The 19670-nt window shown below is 42.4% G+C and overlaps 1 protein-coding gene across 9 annotated transcripts in view; it reads right to left on the bottom strand.

Annotated features, from left to right (window-relative positions):
• Positions 1–301: 301 nt before the first annotated feature.
• The window catches only part of Rgs22 (regulator of G protein signaling 22), a 130998-nt gene continuing 111629 nt past the window's right edge, over positions 302–19670 (bottom strand). For 2 of the 9 annotated variants that reach the window (XR_009594720.1, XR_009594733.1), the window contains 8 exons: positions 18873–19052; positions 13012–13167; positions 10061–10156; positions 8280–8373; positions 7853–7902; positions 2271–7230; positions 1635–1670; positions 302–1548 (listed from right to left, as the gene is read on the bottom strand). Coding sequence is in view for 3 of the 9 variants with exons in the window: in XM_060392841.1 (XP_060248824.1) it covers positions 8032–8167; positions 8264–8373; positions 10061–10156; positions 13012–13167; positions 18873–19052 (678 nt within the window). In the remaining 6 variants the exon portion in view is untranslated. Of the gene's footprint in view, positions 7231–7852; positions 7903–7922; positions 8168–8263; positions 8374–10060; positions 10157–13011; positions 13168–18872; positions 19053–19670 lie in introns of those variants that run through there. The other 7 variants (XR_009594729.1, XR_009594724.1, XR_009594728.1 and 4 more) reach the window with 7 other exon arrangements.

Genomic DNA, 19670 nt, shown 5'->3' with positions numbered 1-19670 from the left:
AGCTGGCAGTGCTGGGACCTTTTGTTTCTCGGTTTTATAACTCCAGGTTTGGAGTGCCCGCTTAGTAGCCAGAGCTGCGGCTCTCAGCAGCTTTCTGGCACTCTCCTGACTGGGAGCTGCAGCTTGTCTGCACTCTGCCACAGCCCCTGTCCCTGCCACTTCCCTCTAACTGCTCTTGTGTACTTGTGATGGGCATTACTGGGAGGTACCTGCCCTTTGAGTACCAGCTCAGCCATTCAGCTCATGATCAAGACATAGAACAAGTAGACACAGAATAACCCAATGAGGCTTTTTTTTTTTTTTTAAATAATTTATTTTTCTAATGAACATTGGTCATTCGACTATATGTACGTCTGTGTGAGGATGTCAGATTCCTTGGAACTGGAGTTACACACAGTAGTGAGCTGCCATGTGGGTGCTGGGGTTTGAACCTGGGTCCTCTGGAAGAGCAGCCAGTGCTCCTAACCACTGAGCCAACTCTCCAGCTCCCCCAAATGAGGCTTTATTGGGCTTTGGTCACAGCACCTGGGGAGGCATAGGAAGGAACTCTCCTAGATTGCTCAGAGGAAGAGGGGTACAGCATGACTAGCTGTCACAGATAGGGAGTACTCTGCTCTGACAGATTGATGACAATTGCAAAAAAGGCCAGCATGGAGGCCAGGTCCTCTAAGGTTCATTTGAAGGCTTCATGGTCAAGGTAAGATCTCTGGATCTGTTCGAGGGCCTCTGGGGCATTTGAGACTGAAGCAGAGCTCTGGGAGCTGTGTTTGGAATGGCGAACGGCAGCCATGGCAATTGCAGTAGTTCACACAGCTGCAGTAGCCTCTTGATCTCCGGACTCATTGGCTGGTCAGTCTCTTTGAGCAGCCTGAGGTTCTGGCTGGTTGTTTTTGAGATGAGGACTCATTATGATGCACAAAGTAGTCCCAAACCCATCTTCCTGCTTCACCCTCTCCAGTGCTGAGATTACAAACATGCGCAGGCGCGCACATACGCACACGCACACATATGCGCACACACATACGCACACACACATACGCACACGCACACATATGCGCACACACATATGCACACACACATATGCACACACCTTTTTTTTTTTTTTTGAGACAGAGTCTCATAAAACCCATGCTAGCCTCAACTTTCCTTGTAACTGAGGATAGCCTTGAACTGCTACAGAGCCTGCACCTCCCAAGTGATGGGATTACAGGTATGCACCACACCAGGCTTCTGCAGTGCAGACCGAACACAAGGCTTCATGTATTCTACTCTGCCGACTGAGCTACATGCCCAGACAACCTGGGCAGGTGCTGCGCTATGTCCCTGAGCTACTGCTGTGGCACTGTGTATGGGAGGGGTCTGCAGCTGTTAATCAATCAGCCAGCTGTTTGCGCCCACAAATTAAGAGTTGCCTGCTTGATTTCGTTGCTTTCAAAGGAACAGCATGAAGCAGGGTTCTGCTACAAGGATCAGATGTGGAACTAACACTCTTTCAGGGAGCTTCTTCAAATCCACCTAATTCTTCAGCTGCTTGGTGTGTACTTGACTCTGGAAAAGGAAACACTATACATGTCAACTTTTCCTTTTCATCTAAGGTCTTAATTTGAAATAAATTTATAGAAATAAATTCTCACCGAAGAATAGACTGAAACTTTGAAGTTCTATTGTCACTGTGGAAGAGGAAACAGAAAGAATTGAAAGCCAGAAGCTAGGAAGACAGGCTGAGAACCTTCAGGACACATCCTGCAAACAGGATCTCACAGCCATTGTGGTTGCTTGTTTTGAGCTCGCCAACAGCCAATCACAGATAGCAGAGGGGCTCATAGGACTGTACTGTCCCTGCTGAACTACAGGCAGCTGGTCTATTCTAAGGGAGGGATAGTCACTGTTTAGTAGGTGCCAAATGGTGTCATTAAGCCCAGCATACTCCACAGGTAGTTCTAAGCTACACAGATGCTCCATGTTAAAATCAGTCACAAAACAAAGTGAAACGACGTGAATCTGGGAAAGAAGACTGTGGGGAAGAGATAGGGGTAACAGCAGTGGGATGGAGCCCACAGGTAGAGGCTAAAACTAAAAAGCCCTATGTACACATGGGAAATTGTCAAAAGGACAAATGAAATTAATAGAAAGTTCCACAGTTACATTTAGCATCACCGGGCAGAGCTACAAAAGATTTTAAGTTCCTTCTGAACAACTAAACTAAACTGAGATGCAAAGAGATAAATAAATTACCCCAAGTAAGAAAGAGCAACAGATTCAGAACAAACCCAGTCTCTTCAGGTCCGTGGATGTTTTCTTGTTGTTTTGTCTGGTGCCAGGACCTCGACATTCCAGGAGAGTGATCAGCTGATGCACAGCCCAATTCTCACTGGATGGATCTTTTAGGCAGAAATTTCATTGTCATTGTGAACAGTATGGCAATTAGGAAAAGAAAGTACTTAGTTTATATGCTGTATTTTTCAATGATAGAACAAATGAAAAGATAACATTTTTAAGAAATATAGCATTCCAAGTGTGGCAGCACACACCTTTAATTCCAGCAGAGTCAGAGGCCAGTGAGTTCAAGGGCAGCCTGGTCTATGTACTGAGTTTCAGGACAGCCAGAGCTACATAGAGACCTTGATTCAAAAAAGAAAAATCAAATATATACCACAAATTATGTCTTTAACTGGCTAGAGTACTGTTGGGTTACTTCATTACTAAATTTCCTTCAAAATTTTGAAGGAACACAAAATTACAAGTAATGTAACAAAACTCCAAGCTCAAGTGCACCGTGTTTTGCAGTGCAGTCTGACATAGAGTAATATACTCAATGCCTGGGGTTTACAGAAGTTGGGTGTTATCAAGTAGCACATTTCATTAAATGCCTAAATACAACACAATTAGAATTTGTTTAGTCATCTGTCCACATTCAAGTGAGAGAAAAAGACACTTGAGGCTACCTAAAATATAGCATTGCTACACTAAGTGCAAGAAATTGAAGTCAGGGTTGATGTGGCTTACAGTTCCCTGTTACAGTCCACCATTTGGGGAAGCAGAAGCAGCTGACACCACATCCACAGTGAAAAGTAGAGAGAAGTGAAGGCATCTGTGCTCACTTGGCTTCTCCAGCTTCTCCTGTCTGTTTCAGTTCAAGCTCCTTTTCCTCAACAACTGCTTAATGAACACCTGCTTTTTAGATGTTCTATGTAAGGTACTAGAACAAAAGTGAACTAACAGCTGTACCTGAACTGTGGGAAATTACAATCAGTGTGGCTGATGCTGCTCTCGCCGATGGCAGACTGTGGCCACTGAAGAGAAGACACTGACTTCTGTGGCTGTAAGAAAGCAGTAGCAGCAGATCTGAACAGTATCAGGAGGAAGCGTCTTGGTGGTTAGACAGGAGGGAGAATTATATTTGCTTTTAGGGCAAGTTCTCTGAAGACAGGTGGAAGGTAGCCACGCAGGAGAAAGAGATAAAGTAAGGTCCAGAATCAAGGTGATGAGGATTAGAATAATTAGTCCACAATAGAGAGGAATGGAGAGAGAAATTCAAAAGATGTTAAGAAGACCAAGTAAACCAGGGCCAGACCTACATGCGAACACACGCTAGAAGAGAATTCTTCATGATGGCTGCAATTCTGTACCGTGCTCTGAGGAAGAGCCAAAGACAAATGTGTACATACTTACTGTATAAAAATGAGCATCAATTTAATAGTTAAACTAACTTCTTTAAAACTATGCATGTTGTACACAAACTGTCTACAGACCACTTAAAATGCAGATGTCAGGCAGATTTCAAGCATCAGGCCTGCTCTGGTGTGTCAAGGGCTTGGAAGTCATTGTAAACCATCCTCGCAACAGGAAAGCAACCCAACAAACAGAAAGGCAACAATTTTTGGATACATCAGAGAACTGTAGTAACAGGGTGATCTCTGGCTCTACACTGCAGACGGGAAGGCACGCAGGGACGGAGAGCCACTGCACACCAGGTACACAGCCTGCAGTCCTAGAGCAATGAGGCTGCTTGCCGGGTTAAAACTCTCAGTGGCCCCATACTTCCTTGGATTTTTTTTAAAAAATTTATTTATTTATTTTATGTATATGAGTACTTTGTTTAAATGTATGTTTGTCTACCGTTCATGTGCCTGATGTCCACAGTGGCCAGAAGAGGGAGTTGGATCCTTTGAGACTGGAGTTACAGATAATTGTAAGCCACTCTATGGGTACTATGAATTGAACCTGCGCCCTCTGGAAGAGTGTGCAGTGATGGAACTGCTGAGCCATCTCTGTAGTTCCACTTCCTTGAGTTTTACCTCCTTGGAATTCTGGCATGCTCGCCTATGAAGAGAACCCCTCCTGCTCCTGGAAGGGGGAGGAGTAAAACAGCTAATGTAAAAATCATTCTGCATTCTGTTAACCAGCCTGCCATCAAAACACAACTTTACTAGAACCTAAAATAAAAAGATTTTGTTGTGTTTGCTATGTTGTGTGTGTGTGTGTGTGTGTGTGTGTGTGTGTGTTTTAAACCAATGCTCCAACAACCTGGCAGAAGAGAAACACTCAGTTCAGGCTCATTAAAACATTGAGACCTGATCATGAGACTAAAAGTGTTTTCTTCTTCCCACATAAGGAGGTTTAATAAGAACTTCAAGCCTTCTGCACTAAAAAGGAGACTTTAGAAAAACCAAAAACAACAAAGAGAAAAATAAGAGCATAGAGAAAATCTAAGATTCCTTTACCACAGTTAAGTTTAAAATTCCTGCCAGCCGGATAAACAGAGGCCACAGTTCTATCCATCTCAATTTCTGTGTCCTGATTTCAACAAAAATTTACACTCAAAAGCAAACTGCCCAGTCCAGACTTCAAAAGCAGCATGTGATCCAGTCTGAGAGATGGCAGGAATGTTGGCACTGCCAAGCTGAGAAGCTGACCATGACTGCGTTTAATAATCAAGAGCTCCAGCATTGAAATTTGCGTGATAGCTGGGCACAGGTCTTTAATTCCAGCATTTGGGAGGCAGAGGCAGGCAGATCTCTGAATTTGAAGCCAGTCTGGTCTGCAGAATGAGTTCTAAGACAGTCAAGCCTACATAGAGCCCTGTCGTCTCAAAAACAACAATAACAAAAAAACTGGATGATAAACAAGATCAGATTGATAAAGCAAGCACAGAGAAGAAAATGCCAAGAAGAATCCAATGGAAATATCTCTGACATGAAGAACATGGAGTTTATCTAGAGTCGCCGCTGATGAGGAGAGACTCGCTGTACTGAGCTCAGGGAGAGGAAAGGACAGTCTCCAAGTGCTAGGGACAGGAGTGAAGGTAGTGGTGAGCAGGACGGAAAGAGCAGAAGGCAAAGACGGAGCAGAAGCAGCTATCTGTTATCTGTCAAAAGAAATAAAGGTTTTTCTATGGTATTTGTCTGGAATAAACCTGCTTTTGCAAGAAATGTCAAAAGTTCTTTTAAGAGAAAAAAAAATATAGGTTAGAAACTATCTGCATAAAGAAAGGAAGAACATTAGGGAAGAAAAACAGAAGATAATAATGTATTTTTTAAACTTAATTTTCTTAATATTCTATAGTGCTTATGTGGGCACATGAGCCATACAACCAGGGAGCCATCCCACAGCAAGAATAAGGCCAAGACTTGTCCAAATCCCAATAATCTCATCTTGAGGTGGGCAAGAGTAAGGACAACTCGTTCCCTGTTCTGGGCCTGCATGCCTACTGCACACAGCCTGGCCACCCCTACCTCTGCCACCCTTGGGGTAGTCCCAGAGCCTGGCGGCCAGGTTTTAGGTTACAACTTCCTTATGAGGACGCGTCCAGAGAACACCTGGAATTCCTCTTCATGCAAGTGAAGCATTCCCAGTGTCTCAGCACCCATCAATGATATCCCTCATCCTGAAAACCCCTAGCCACTTCCCTTCAGTTTATATCACCCTTTTTCACCCTGAAGCAAAGGACCAAGATTCTGCTAACCCACCTGCCCAGCTTCATTCCTTCTAGTCCAGCCTGGTGCACACCAGTGTCTGGACACCTCAAGGGAAGAAGCAGACCTTGACAGGCATGCAGAAAATGGGCTTCATTAGTTGTGATGGACACTGAATATCTGGGAAAAAACTAAAATTTCAAAAGAATTATAATTTTGAGAGAACAAAAAAATTGAACCACAAGAAAACAAACCAACCAACAAAATCTCAGCTTAAAATAGAGGAGGTAGAAAAAGGATGGAAAACCACAAGAAATTGAGAGCTCTTTTGGAGCTTTGTGAAACAATGACCAATTCCATGGGGTTCTGTGCAGGGACATTGCCAGTAACATTTTAACTAGCAAGGCATGGTGGTCCATACCTTGTCTGGTAATCCCAGAGACTCAGGAGGATCAAGGACAGCTTGGACAGCACAGCAATATCCTCACCTCAGAAAACCAAACTGATAACAAGTGTCTGAAATCCCTTCTTTAGAAGAAAGGTGATCTTTGAAGTATGTCACCTGATTCTTCCCCTATTTAAGATTCTAAACTTCCTGGAAAATTTAAGATGACAGTTTTATCTCTGAAAAGACCTTCTAGGACTGTGTGGGACCCTAGGACATAGCTTCTAATCTGGGCTGTGGTCCTTGGAGCCCCTAAGGCATGTGCGCCATGCATAAACACCCTTCTCAGGTCATTTCTCACAGGTTCTCCTACTTCCCCAGGGACACACATCAGAAGGTTTGTGTCTGGTGCTCTCTTACCACAAGTGTAGCCCTGTGCCAGGGCTTTTCACTTTCTAAGCACTGTTTCTTTCTGCCTCAAAGAGTAGTCTGCAGGGTGAGTCCGTATGGAAGTTACCTGGGTGTCTGCTAACAATGGTGATTCCACAGTGCCTCCATGAATAACTGAAGTGAGCCAAGAAGCCTGAAATGCTAACCTACGCCTTGTGGGCCTTGGGCGCACTGCCGTGCAAAGCCGGTGCATCACAGCTGGACATGGGCTCCTCTGTGATTTGGGTTAAATGCACTAGGATAGTCTCCCCCGTAGTCACTCATGAATAGATCTGCTAACCACGCACGGTTAGCCTGCATGAAATATCTGTTAAAGGATTTCACAAGGGACATAATATTGCTTTTTCCTTAAGGACCGTGATAGGCAAAACCTTTAATTCTTCTGGCCTAGGTAGAAGATACTATTCTAAAGTAATACAGACTATCAAAAAATGTGGGCATTCAGCTTCTTGGGTTACTTAAAGTTGGCTTAAAGAAATCCTGCAAAAGAAAAAAATGCATGAGACAAAGATGCATAAATCTAAACAATAATCTTAAAAATTGAAAAGCGCTTTCCATTAAGAACAAGCAGACAAACAAACAAAACATGCCATCTTAAGAGTTCAGGGCATTACGTAGTGATGAGGCGGGACTGGGGTAGGCTAACTAGAAGGAAAATAAGATTAGCAGCCCGGGGACTGCTTACCACCAATACTGCTGCCCCAGCCCGCTTCCAGCCCCCAAGAGCTGGGGAAAAGGATTCTGGGAAACCAGGTAAGACAGAGGACAGAGACGGTGCCTTCATTGGCTTCGCTTATATGATCGCTTCCACATTAGAATCCAGTAAGAATCCCACAGTTCATCAGTGTATGCGTGGAGACGGACTCAGCTGGGTGTTCGGGCCTTTCACACACTGAAGCTTGGGGGAGCTTAGGAAGCTTGCCATTTTCCCCTAGAGGGCATCTTTTCTTGAGAGAGCGTACTGTCAATCAGAAGACAAGCTCTTCTACCCTTTTCTTTGGTAGTGAGGCATGTGTGTGTGGGAGACGTGCGGTTTGAGTCTGCGCAGGTTTGCCTGTATGGGAGAGTGTGCAGTCAAAGGGAGCCTCACAGCAAGCCTTACCTTGTACATATCAGCAGCAGGGTGTAGACACGGACTCGAAGGCTGCTACCCTGGAAAACAGGAGAAGTATTAGGCACGGGTCTGGGAGAAAGTCTAGAGACACAGAGGGACTGAAAGTTCTCTAACTGGAGGGTGAGAAGCTGGTGGCGGGGAGAGCCACCGCCTTGGGTTCCAGAAGGTTAATAAAGAAGCAGAGAGGAGACAAGAGCTGAAGACAGGGTCCCTGGGAACTGACGCTGGGTGCTGTACAGAGACAGGCTCCTCTTCAGAGACAGAGCAGAGCCAGTAGAAGGTTTAAGAAGTTTGTGGGAGAGGCTATACCCGCAGAGATGAAGGAGAGGAAACAAAAGGTGATTGTAGCAAACTCCCGACTTTAGCCTGTGGCAGACGCAACAAGGCAGCTCTGCGCACAAGAGGCAAAGGTTACCCGTGAACACCTTCCTTTCCATTTCTTCCTGAAGTTTCAGAAGGATCCGCTCTTGTTCCAGTGCTTCTATGTACTTTGAATAGCACCAGGTTGGCTAAAAAAATTTTTTTCAAGCTTAATTATTATTTTTGCTGTCAGGAAACAAACTGAAGGTAAAAATATTATTTTTTCCCTTTTTTTAAACTTCTTATTGACATATAACACATACCAAGAAAAGTACATCTTAGCCACGTATGATGGCTAATTCCTGTAATTCCAGTGTGAATGAGTCTGAGGCAAGAGGATTACTGTAACTTTGAGGCTAGCCTGGACTACTTAGCCATCCTAGACTATACAGTGATACTCTGTTTAAAAAACAAAACAAATCAAAACAAGAAGAATATATTTGAGATGTTTCTATATGTGTCAAATGATAATACAGATTTTCACAAATAATTTATACATGTTAATAATAAGACTATTTATAACATAATAATAATATTTATTATGTAATAAGGCTACTTCTTTCTATAGCCTTGACCTGAATGCGTACATTCTCCCACTGAGCAAGGAAGAAGGTGAGGGTGACAACATTGCTGATCAGTAAACTAATGTCAGAGGAGCCTATGGGTACAGCCGCAGCGACTCAGTTATCTCTATACTGATTATGAACTTTGGTGGTTATAAAATATCCAAGATTATTTTGGGGGTGATGATTTTGATTTTAAGTCTGACTACCAAATAATATTTGATAATTACTCCCTAATTTCTAGAGTGGTAACATGTATATTTAAAAAGGCAATAGTAAGTAGTATATATGTGCCTTTTTGAGGCGCCTCTGACTCCCAGAAGCTTTCCAGTTTCCTAAGAAATCTTCACTGCAGACAGAACATGACTATTATTGTCATCACCATCATCATCCAATCACAATCATTATCAGTATCACCTTTTCTCTCCTTTAGCAGGGAGGGAGGCTCAAAGGAAAAGCCTCATTTCAGGCTTCAAGGTCATGCTGACTTGTGAGGACGGAACACAGGTCACAGCCAGCGTGTCTCCCTACACTTCCTCCCTATGCTTAAGCTGTCCTTGCATGTCATGTTGATTATTTACTGATCGTCCACTTAGACAGAGCTCTGTCAGTACTTGTATCTACAAACCAGCCACTTCTCTTCTTTCATGAGGTTTATAGTCTATCAGTTATCTCCATAGAGTAACAATTTATTTGGCATTTCTAAGTGCAGAAAAGATTATTTTATGAGTTAGTGCTCACCTAAGATGCAAACAATTTTCAACATAAGTCATTAAAATGGATGTAGATTAAACTCAGGATGTTTCAGGCACTTGATATGAAGGTGCAAGTTGTGTTAAACATAAGAGTGTGAATGTGTTGGTCAGTGGGTATGCACACCACAGACTCAAACCGAGATTAAGCATTTAGCATGCACTGTCTTCAAGTTAAACCTTCATGAGCTAAAGGGAGAACTCTGGTGGACCCACGTGCCTTGCACATAACAAGGCCCCAAATTTCAACTCCCAGCATGCTCTGGGGGAAAAAAACCCCTCCAAACATGTAAAACAAAACTTTCCTTTCTTATACTGTTCATGGCTGAGTAATTTCCATGCTCTCTGAAGCCTGAGCACATTCCCTTCCATCTCTCTGAAGATTACCATTTGAGCCCATTTTCCTATCTATACTGTACTCTGACCAGCTCCTTTAGCCCATTTCAGAAACCTCCTGATGAGGAGTGGCAGGGTTACTGTGCACCCACTGCTCTAGAAAGGAAGTGGCCCAGGAGTCTTACCTGTCGGCCATAGGCTTGTAGACCTAGTAAGGACTCACTGGCTAAAGCAGTCTTTGTAAGAGAGCCTGTAGCACTTGCATACTGTTTGATTCCAGGCTGTAAGCAAGAAAGGAAGTTATTCCAAACTGGATAATGCAGCTGTAAGAAGTTATAATATCACATAAGAAAAGAATTCATGGTGAGTGCTACACTTGAAGTTTCAAGCTACTGTCACTTTGATCTTTAATTTTGCCATATTAATATGAAACATTTAAAAATAAATGAGATGAATAATGAGATAGAATATAAAAACCCAAACATCAAAGAAGGACTATCAATAGTTTTTGTGAACATATATCCAGATTTTTCATTAGGGAAAATGCATGGACATGAAATCATAATCCACATACAAATGGAATCAAGGTATATATGCTTTTTTTTTTTCCATACAAGTACATTGGGGAAATGTTCCAATATTAAGAAACACAGAACTGGAAGGGAGACGGGGCCTTGTGTTGCTGAACCACTATGTGTTTGCAGAACAGTGTCTCTCTCAGGAGGCTCTGGAGTATTTGTTGTGTGGTAAAATGAATACACCATATATACATTGTAGTAGCTGAATGAGCTCATGAACTCAGATACTTGCTGAATGGGTGACATGAGTAACTGTGCTCATTACATTCAATGGATGAGTACAGGGGACTAATGCTTACCTTTATTCTTTCAAGTAAAAACTAAGGCCATTTCCAAACTTGTATATTAGAACTCAGTCAGTATACTTATATTTGTGTTCATTTTTGTGGCAAATTTCTCATGTATAATGTTTCCTAGATACATGTTAGCTGAATTAGAAAATAATAAACATTGTAAACAATATATGTTGTCAAACATTTTGTGTGTGCATGCGTGTCTATGTGTGTGTATTTATAAATGTGTGGGTATACCTGCATATAGAATCTAGAGAACAGCGTTGGGTGTTGCTTCTCAACACCTTGTTTTATGAGACAGGCTCTTTCATTCATAAGGTAGGCTGGGTTGCTGGCAGTAGGCTCTGGGTACCCTCCTGTACAAGCACATACCACCATGCCCAGTTTACCCACATGGTTCTAAGGGACAAACTCACAGCAGCATGTTACTGACTGAATCATCTCCCCAGCTCTCAAAACTTGCAATTTGTCTTTAGTTACATTGATGTAACACTTTATGATCTTGGTATTAAACTGGATGTTAAATTAAACAAAGCTTTTTCCTAAGGTCTTCTTCTTAACTATGATTGACTATAACTAAGTCATTAAGTCTTAACTATAACTAAGTCATTCTTTAGATGACTTAACTCCATTTAATTCCTAACAAGAATGAAAATGGAAGACACAGGCACCACCACTGTGATATAAAGATCCTTCTGCCTGCTGAGACAGCTGATCTTTATGTGTGATTTGCTGGGCTGCACATTTCCTTTCCTACTCTGTATTCTGGGATACAAGTGTTGGGAGTTTCTCCGTTTATTGACCAGATGAGCCTTGGGGAAGTGAGCCGTTGTGCTAAGATAACAGAACTGGGGCTGGAGGGCAGCACTTGTTGGTCTTCAGATGACCCAAGTCCAATTCCCAGCACCTAGAGCAGGCAGCTCAGAACAGCCTGTAACTCCAGCCCCAGGGATCCCAAGCCCTTCTAGTCTTCATGGGGACCTGCACACAGATAGACACACACACACACATACACACACACACACACACACACACACACAAAATGTAAAAATAACAATAAAAAACAACAATGAACTGGAATAGAACTGATGATAGCCTAGGATCTGAAGTCAGACAGTCCTACCTACGGGAAGGCAGCACTTACTATGTTACATGGTCTCCAGTGAGCATACAATACCTTACAGTTATACAGCTGAACACATTCCCTGTCAATTAATTGTCTCATATGCTTCAAGTCATGTAAGATAATACTATTACTATTAGTTGATAAATGAGATTGACATTCAAGGTTGGGAGTCATGCCCACAGAGAAGTCTTATCGATAGATTTTTTTCAGCAGTATACATTTTCATGTTACAAAAAGTCATCAGTTACCCATGCTCACTTTTTTAAAGCATTTACTCATCTACCTTCACTGACAGTAAGAATCTGAAACAAATATCTGCTACAAATATTGGTTTCCCTTAATTTCCGTATTAAAATACAGGTGTGAAGTTTGCAGTTACTAGTAAGTATATTAATATTATATATATATTATATTTATATAAGTATATATAATTATATTTATATAAGTATATATAAAAATACTAGTATATTTGCCATATATAATGAGAGTATTAAAAGATGAGAGATGGCACAGCAGGTATAGGTACTTGCCTCACAAGCCTGCTAATATGAGTTGATCCCCAGAACTCGTGTAAAAGTGGAAGGAGTGGGCTTCAGAGAGTGCAGAGCCTGGCTTCCAAGCCTGCTGATGTGTTTGACCTTTAGGGCTCACATGGTGGAGGGGAGAACCTGCCCCTCTGACCTCCATGTGCACATGATGGCAGGAAAGCTAAGTGTGGCCTGGCGAGGCCATTTCCAGGTTCAGTGAGGGACCCTTTCTCAGAGGAATAGAGCATAGCATGACAGAGCAGGACCCTTGAGTTCCTGCTCTGGCTTCTGTGTGTGCATGCACAGGCACTCCCCACATACATATGCATACATCACACACACACACACACACACACACACACACACACACACGGAGGAGCATCATCATTCCAGTGGATGGAAGGTGCTGGTGTTGCTTAGAGGTAGCAAAGAAGAACAGAACACATCGGACATCGTTTTGGGAAACTCAGGGCTAGTCTGAGAGCTGTGAATGATGGCTTTACAGTGACTTCTGTAGCTTCTCTGCGTATTTCTGTAGCCCGCATTCTTCTATAAATCATACCACATTATCTTTTATAAGTGTGATTACATGGAGAATGGATTCAGTCTTACCTTTCCAATCTTCTCTTCCTCTGACTCTGACATTTTCCTTTTCTGCTTATATTCTTGTCTTCTCTCTAAAACACTCATAATTTTTTCATCAGTTAAATTCTTCCTAAACTCACAAAATTGTGGCCAAAACTTAAACAGAACCCCAAAAATTGTTATCTGTATAAAAAAAAAATATGTCTCAGATTACCATTTTCTACAAATGTACCAACTTAACTGTACTATGCCACAATAACGGATTAACTTCTCTATCCTTAATATAACTGTGTCTCCCATACCTTACTGTCTGCAGATTTCTTAGTACAGTAAACTCAGCACATGCTTATCATCAGTGTTTTTGCCACCAACGAGAAGGCCTATGAAACACTCAATTGACTTTATTCTTTATCTTTCCCTAACCAGCTGGTTGCATTAATAAAGACTCCATTAGGTTTTTTTTTTTAATTTATTTAATTTTATTTTATGTGCTTTAGTGTGAAGATGTCAGATCCCTTGGAATTGGGGTTACAGACTATTGTAAGCTGCCATGTGAGTGCAGGGAATTGAACCCAGGTCCTTTGGAAGAGCAGACAGTGCTCTTAACCACTGAGCCATCTCTCCAGCCCCTCCGTTAGGTTTTTTAAAATAAGAAATTGATGTTTTCTTTCTAAACTGCCCCAGCTGGTCAGCCACACACTGCAGTTCTATGCAAGGATTCCAAGCATTTAGTTCATCAAGGGAAACTCCCCCACACCCTTCTCTGTCTTTCAGAGAAAGGAAATAGGATTTTGCCTTTGGAAGAGCTCTTAAAGCTGCAGATCTAAGAATAGATCTTGAGTAACTTCTAAATGATACAATCTCTTTTATGTGAGAGCAAGAAAAAGTAGCATTTTAAAAGTAAAATGGCATCCTAGACCAATGCTTTCTTTCCATGAGGGTGCTGCACATTAAGTGATCAATTGTCATGTTTATGGAGATCAGCCACTATGATTCCCATGCCAGAGTTTCACATTAGCTGCACAGGCATACTTCCAAGGAGGCAGGACAAGCCACATCAAGTCAAACCCAGTATCTTAGGGCTAAGAGTGGCCTTTACCTAATGCCTTGAAGAATAATGAGCCATCCCGTTAGGCTTCCGGCCAACTTTAAGGGTAAAAAGAAGAATTTTTTTTTTTTTTAAACAAATTCAGTGTTTGAGTCCTGAATTAGCACAAGTCACTGCTCATCTTTTCTAGGCATGAATATAATTACTTGCTAAAATTATTCATTCCTTTTAAAATATAATTTTGTTACTGAATTCTGTAGCTTCTTGGGAGCATGAACATAAAAAATTTGAAAAGCCATGTCTATGGATGCCTTAGTGGACTGATTCCAAGTGGCGTCACTACACCCATGGATTAAGGCATTTCCCAGCCCTCATCAGAGGGGCTTCTGTTTGCATTAGAGACACACGACTGCCCAAGGTTCAGAGAATAAGAAACTGTAGAATACGCAACCCTAAATGGACCATATATACCACATTCCCTCCTGCAAAGGCTCAGGCATCATAGCAGAAGATGGGTCAGAAAGAACATAAGAGCCAGAGGCAGTTACTGATTGCAAGGAAACAGTGTCTTCTGGACAGAGGAGGTCAGCTGCACCTATGGACTCACAGTGGTTGACAGAATGTACAACACCTGTGTAAGCCCGAGCCACTCCAAATACCTGCATGGAGATGGGAGTTGGGCACACTACCCTGTCCCTAGAGGTGGAGCCATTGGCAGCTGTTAGCTGCTAGGAGAAAGACAGTCAGTGTTCTCTGAGAAGGTAGTTCCTGATAGGTTGACCATACTTCAGTAGCCACACACCCAAATTTATTTGAGCAGCACAAATTTGGTTTTAATGGGTTAAAAAAAAAAGACACAAAGTTGGATGGGTAGGCAAGCAGGTTAGATCTGAAAAGAGTTGAGAGAGGCTGTGAGTATGATAAAAGCACAGTATATGAAACTCTTAAAGTATACGTGTGTGTGTGTGTGTGTGTGTGTGTGTGTGTAGGTATGATGTATGTCATGAGTCTCTTCAGCCTGATTGCTTGGCTTCTTTTAGATGGCATCTACTAATCGTCCTTCTCAGTTATCTCTGTAAAAGCCAAGACGTTCTCAGCTCAAATATGTGCATATCATATATGGCCTTTCCTGTAAATATTACCCTATCAGGACCCAGGTTTTCAACAGAAGGCATAAAAATATCATAATCCCCCAAGATGCAATTGAGATTTGAGGTGAATATTGGTTGTTAATATACATTTTCCTGGACATGCAGAACCTTAAAAAAATAACCAAATTCTAAGAAAATGTACTAATGTACATAGGAGTACCTTGCTCATCTGGACCAGCAGATGAATAATATTTCTGTATTAATAAAGGGGTCAGTGAAGCCTGGCTGAGTGGGAAAGCTTCAGGCTATTGGTCGTGTGTATGAGGAAGGGCAGAGGCTATACTGATGCCTTGCAATTATCACTCAGCCCTTTGGTCCCACTTTGCTCTCATTCTGGAGCTGATTCTACATTTTTCCACCATGACAAATCTCACACATCCATATGGTCAGAAATAAATACCTACTGTGCATTTAGACCACAAAGGCGAGAAACACACTGTGCCTTCACACACTTCACAGTCTGGGGTCAGACGCCACCTAAACTTGGTGTCAGAAGTGCTGTGGCGGGGACAGACACGAGGAAAGATGGTGCTGCAGAGGGCTCTGGGCTGAGACAGAAAAGGCAGCTTATGGAGCTAATTCAGTGACCAGCCCTGGCTGGGGCACAGAACAAGTATGGAGGGACGTAGCCACAGGTGTGCAGCAAGCTGATGCTGCTCTGTGGAGTGCTCCATTCTGTTCTCTATTTGAGACAATGAAGCATTTTAAGCACAGAATGGCACAGCCAGATACCATCTTGAGAACTGAAGAAGTTAAACACCAACAAACCAAGTAATCCAATTAAAAGCTCATCTTGAGAGAGGTAACCCAGAAACAGAAAGACACATATGACATATACTCACTTATAACCACTTATATTAGCCATATAATATAGGATAAACATACTAAACTCTATAGTCCTAAAGAAGCTAAACAACAAGGAGGATCCTAGGGAAGATGCTTAATCCTCATTCAGAAGGCCAAACAGTATAGACATCAGAAGTAGGAGAAGAAAAGGAACAGGACAGGAGCCATCCACAGAGGACCTCTGAAAGACTCTACCCACCAGGGTATCAAAGAAGATACTGAGACTCATAACCAAACTTTGGGCAAAGTGCCAGAGTATTTATGGAAGAAGAGGGAGACAGAAAGACCTGGAAGGAACAGGAACTCCACAAGGAGAACAACAGAGTCAAAAAAACCTGGGCCGAGTGGGGCCTGCGGAGACCAATACTCCAACCAAAGACCATGCACAGAGAGGACCCAGAACCCTGTTTAAAGAAAGCCCACTGGCTGCTGAGTTTCCAAGGGGGTTCCCTAGTAAGGGGTACAGGGGCTGTCTCTGACATAAACCCAGTCTGGCTTTTTGATGACCTACCCCTTGTCAGGCCACAGAGGAAGATGATGCAGCCATTCTGATGAGACCTTGTAGGCTAGGGTTAAATAGAAGGGAAGGAGGACCTCTCCTATCAGGGAACTAGGGAAAGGGTATAGGGGGAGAAGAGGGAGAGTAGGTGGGACTGGGAGGAGACAAGGGAGGGGGCTGCAGCGGGGATACAAAGTGAATAAATTGTAATAAATAAAAAAATATATAAATAAAATTAAATTTTAAAAAAGATCCAGCTATACCACTCCTAGGCATATATCTGAAGGATGCTAAACCATACAACAAGGACATTTACTCAACTATGTTCATAGCAGCTTTATGCATAATAGCCAGGATCTGGAAACAACCCAGATGTTCCTCAATGGAGGAATGGATACAGAAATTGTGATACATTTACACAATGGAATACTACTCATCAATTAAAAACAAGGAAATCATGAAATTTGCAGGCAGATGGTGGGAACTAGAAATGATGATCCTTAGTGAGGTAACCCAGAAGCAGAAAGACACATGTGGTATATACTCACTTATAAGTAGATATTAGCCATATAATATAGGATAAACATTCTAAAATCTATATTCCTAAAGAAGCTAAACAGCAAGGAGGACCCTAGAAAAGAGGCTGAAACCTCACTCAGAAGGGCAAACAGGATAGATATCAGAAGTAGGAGAAGACAAAGAATAGAACAAGAGCCTTCCACAGGGGGCCTCTGAAAGACTCTACCCTCCACAGTATCAAAAGAGATACTGAGACTCATAGCCAAACTTTGGGCATAGTGTCAGAATCTTTATGGAAGAAGAGAGAGATAGAAAGATCTGGAGGGGACAGGAACTCCACAAGGAGAAGAACAGAGCCAACATACCTGGGTCCAGGGGGGCCTGCAGAGACCAATACTACAACCAAGGACCATGCATGGAGAGAACCTAGACCCCTGCTCAGAGGAAGCCCAAAGGCTTGCTTAGTTTCCATTTGGGTTCCCTAATAAGGGGAATAGGAACTCAGTGGTAGGCTCTTTGATCACCTCTCCCTGAGTGGGGAGAAACCTTGCCAGGCCAGAGAGGAAGACAATGCAGCCACTCCTGATGAGACCTGATAGGCTAGGGTCAGATGGAAGGGGAGAAGGACCTCCCCTATCAGTGGACTAGGGAAGGGGCATGGGAGGGAGGGTGGGAATGGGAGGAGATGAGGGAGGGGTCTACAGCTGGGATACAAAATAAATAAATAGAAAAAGTAAGAAAGGAAGAAAGCAAGAAAGCAAGCAAGCAAGCAAGCAAGCAAGCAAGCAAGCAAGCAAGCAAGAAAGAAAGAAAGAAAGAAAGAAAGAAAGAAAGAAAGAAAGAAAGAAAGAAATGATGGAAGGAAAGAAGAAAGAAAGAAAAAGAAAGGAAGGAAGGAAGCAAGCAAGCAAGCAAGCAAGCAAGCTCGATCTTGGACACACAGGGCATGCCCTGTTCTGCCTTGTCAGGACTGTTAAGGTAAGACACAGTTGCTAAGATCTTTCTGTGAGCAGATGTTACAGTTCTGCTTTCATGTTTTCTGTTTCCTCTTGCACATCTTTGATTCCTTCTCTGCCCGTTTAATGCACAGTTGGGATTGTGAGTCCACTGCAGTACCTTAGAGAACTTGAACACAGCTGGCTGCCAAATGGCTGCCAGAGGATAATGGCTGCTTCCCATGCTGCAGAGCTGTCACAATCACACTCCAAATCTGGTTCGTGTCACTTAGCTCGTGACATGGCCTTCCTCGTTACCCCTCATATAACTTATTTTTCTTAATCACTTTTTAGGGAGAACATCACCAAAAAGGGTTTTCAAAATGCAAATAAATAATGCTCACCAAGTCAATGTTTTCTATTAGTTATCTTTAAAAAAAAGTAACCTGAGCAGGTTAATAGAGGCACAGTTTTAAAATCTCTCACTTATTTTATTAGCTATGTGAATATTTCAATATTTAGAAATATACAGATTTTAAGATACATGTATTTCACACATTTCTGTGGTAGCAGATATTTTAAAAGGGGATGTGAATGGTGGGAAAGGAAGGAGAAATTACCTGGAGCTTTTTATAATTTGTAGATAAAAATGGTAACTGTGAAAAGTCAAAGTATATTATTTAATTTTATTTATGGCATTACCAGCAAAACAGTATGTAAGATAAGAGTTTTGTATATTTTTAGTGGCAAAAAAATATCTACACTGAAGAAAGCAAATTGCAGGACCAGGGATATTAAGATCTTCCTACACATGAATGACAAAAAAGCTTTAAAGGATGCCTTTACTGCTAGTGTGCCTCAACACATGCTCAGCCACTGTTGCCTCTTACCTGTGCCTCTCGGAACACATACGGCCCCAGCTCCTTCCTGTGTTCAATAATCTTCTGAGCTTGCTCAGCTGGAACATCTATCTGTAGAGCTGGTGGGATACAGGAGTTAAGGAAGCAGTTGATGATGGTTGTGATCTTCTTCTGAATGATAGATTCTTCACAATGTGAGTGGCACAAATCCTGAACAAAAAGAGTGCGATTGGCATTTTATCAGAGCACTTTACAGGACACACACCTTAGCTTTGGCTTGTGGAGGCCCAGCAACTTGCCAGAAGTATCTAAAAACCCTTTCTTTTAGACTCAGGAGCCTAACACTCTGCCTTACTTTTATTTAATTCTGTCACTTTTCTCCTTAGGCAGGGACAGTGCTAGCACCTAGTGTAACCCATTAACAGCTATATTATATGCCTATTCCAAGCCAGGCACTGAGCCAGATTAGTCTCCATGGAAAGGACACATGAAAGCTTATTATTCAAATGTTGTGACAGAGTCCTAGTAGTACACCAGGAATATGCATCTAACAGGTTAAGGTAGATATGAAAGCTTTCTACCCTGACTGCTGTCACAGAGGACCAGTACAAGTCTGCCTGCTGTTGGCAAACAAGAATGCCCTTACAATTACTTAGTGTTCATACAGCTTCGGCCACACCATCTGCATGAGTGTTCTTACAGCACAGTGGGTAAACACAAGAAAAAGAAGCTTGCTGGGGTCGGGGTGAGGGTCCTCCATTAACTGTATGGCTCCAGAAGTTCAAGGCCACAGCCCTTGGCTGAATGAGAAAGGGGACAGGGTTGAGG

The sequence above is a fragment of the Meriones unguiculatus genome, chromosome 1 (genome assembly GCF_030254825.1).
Source record: "Meriones unguiculatus strain TT.TT164.6M chromosome 1, Bangor_MerUng_6.1, whole genome shotgun sequence".
Classification (NCBI taxonomy): Eukaryota; Metazoa; Chordata; class Mammalia; order Rodentia; family Muridae; genus Meriones; species Meriones unguiculatus.
Note: the sequence above shows the minus strand (reverse complement) of the source record. Positions and strands in the feature narration are given on the sequence as shown.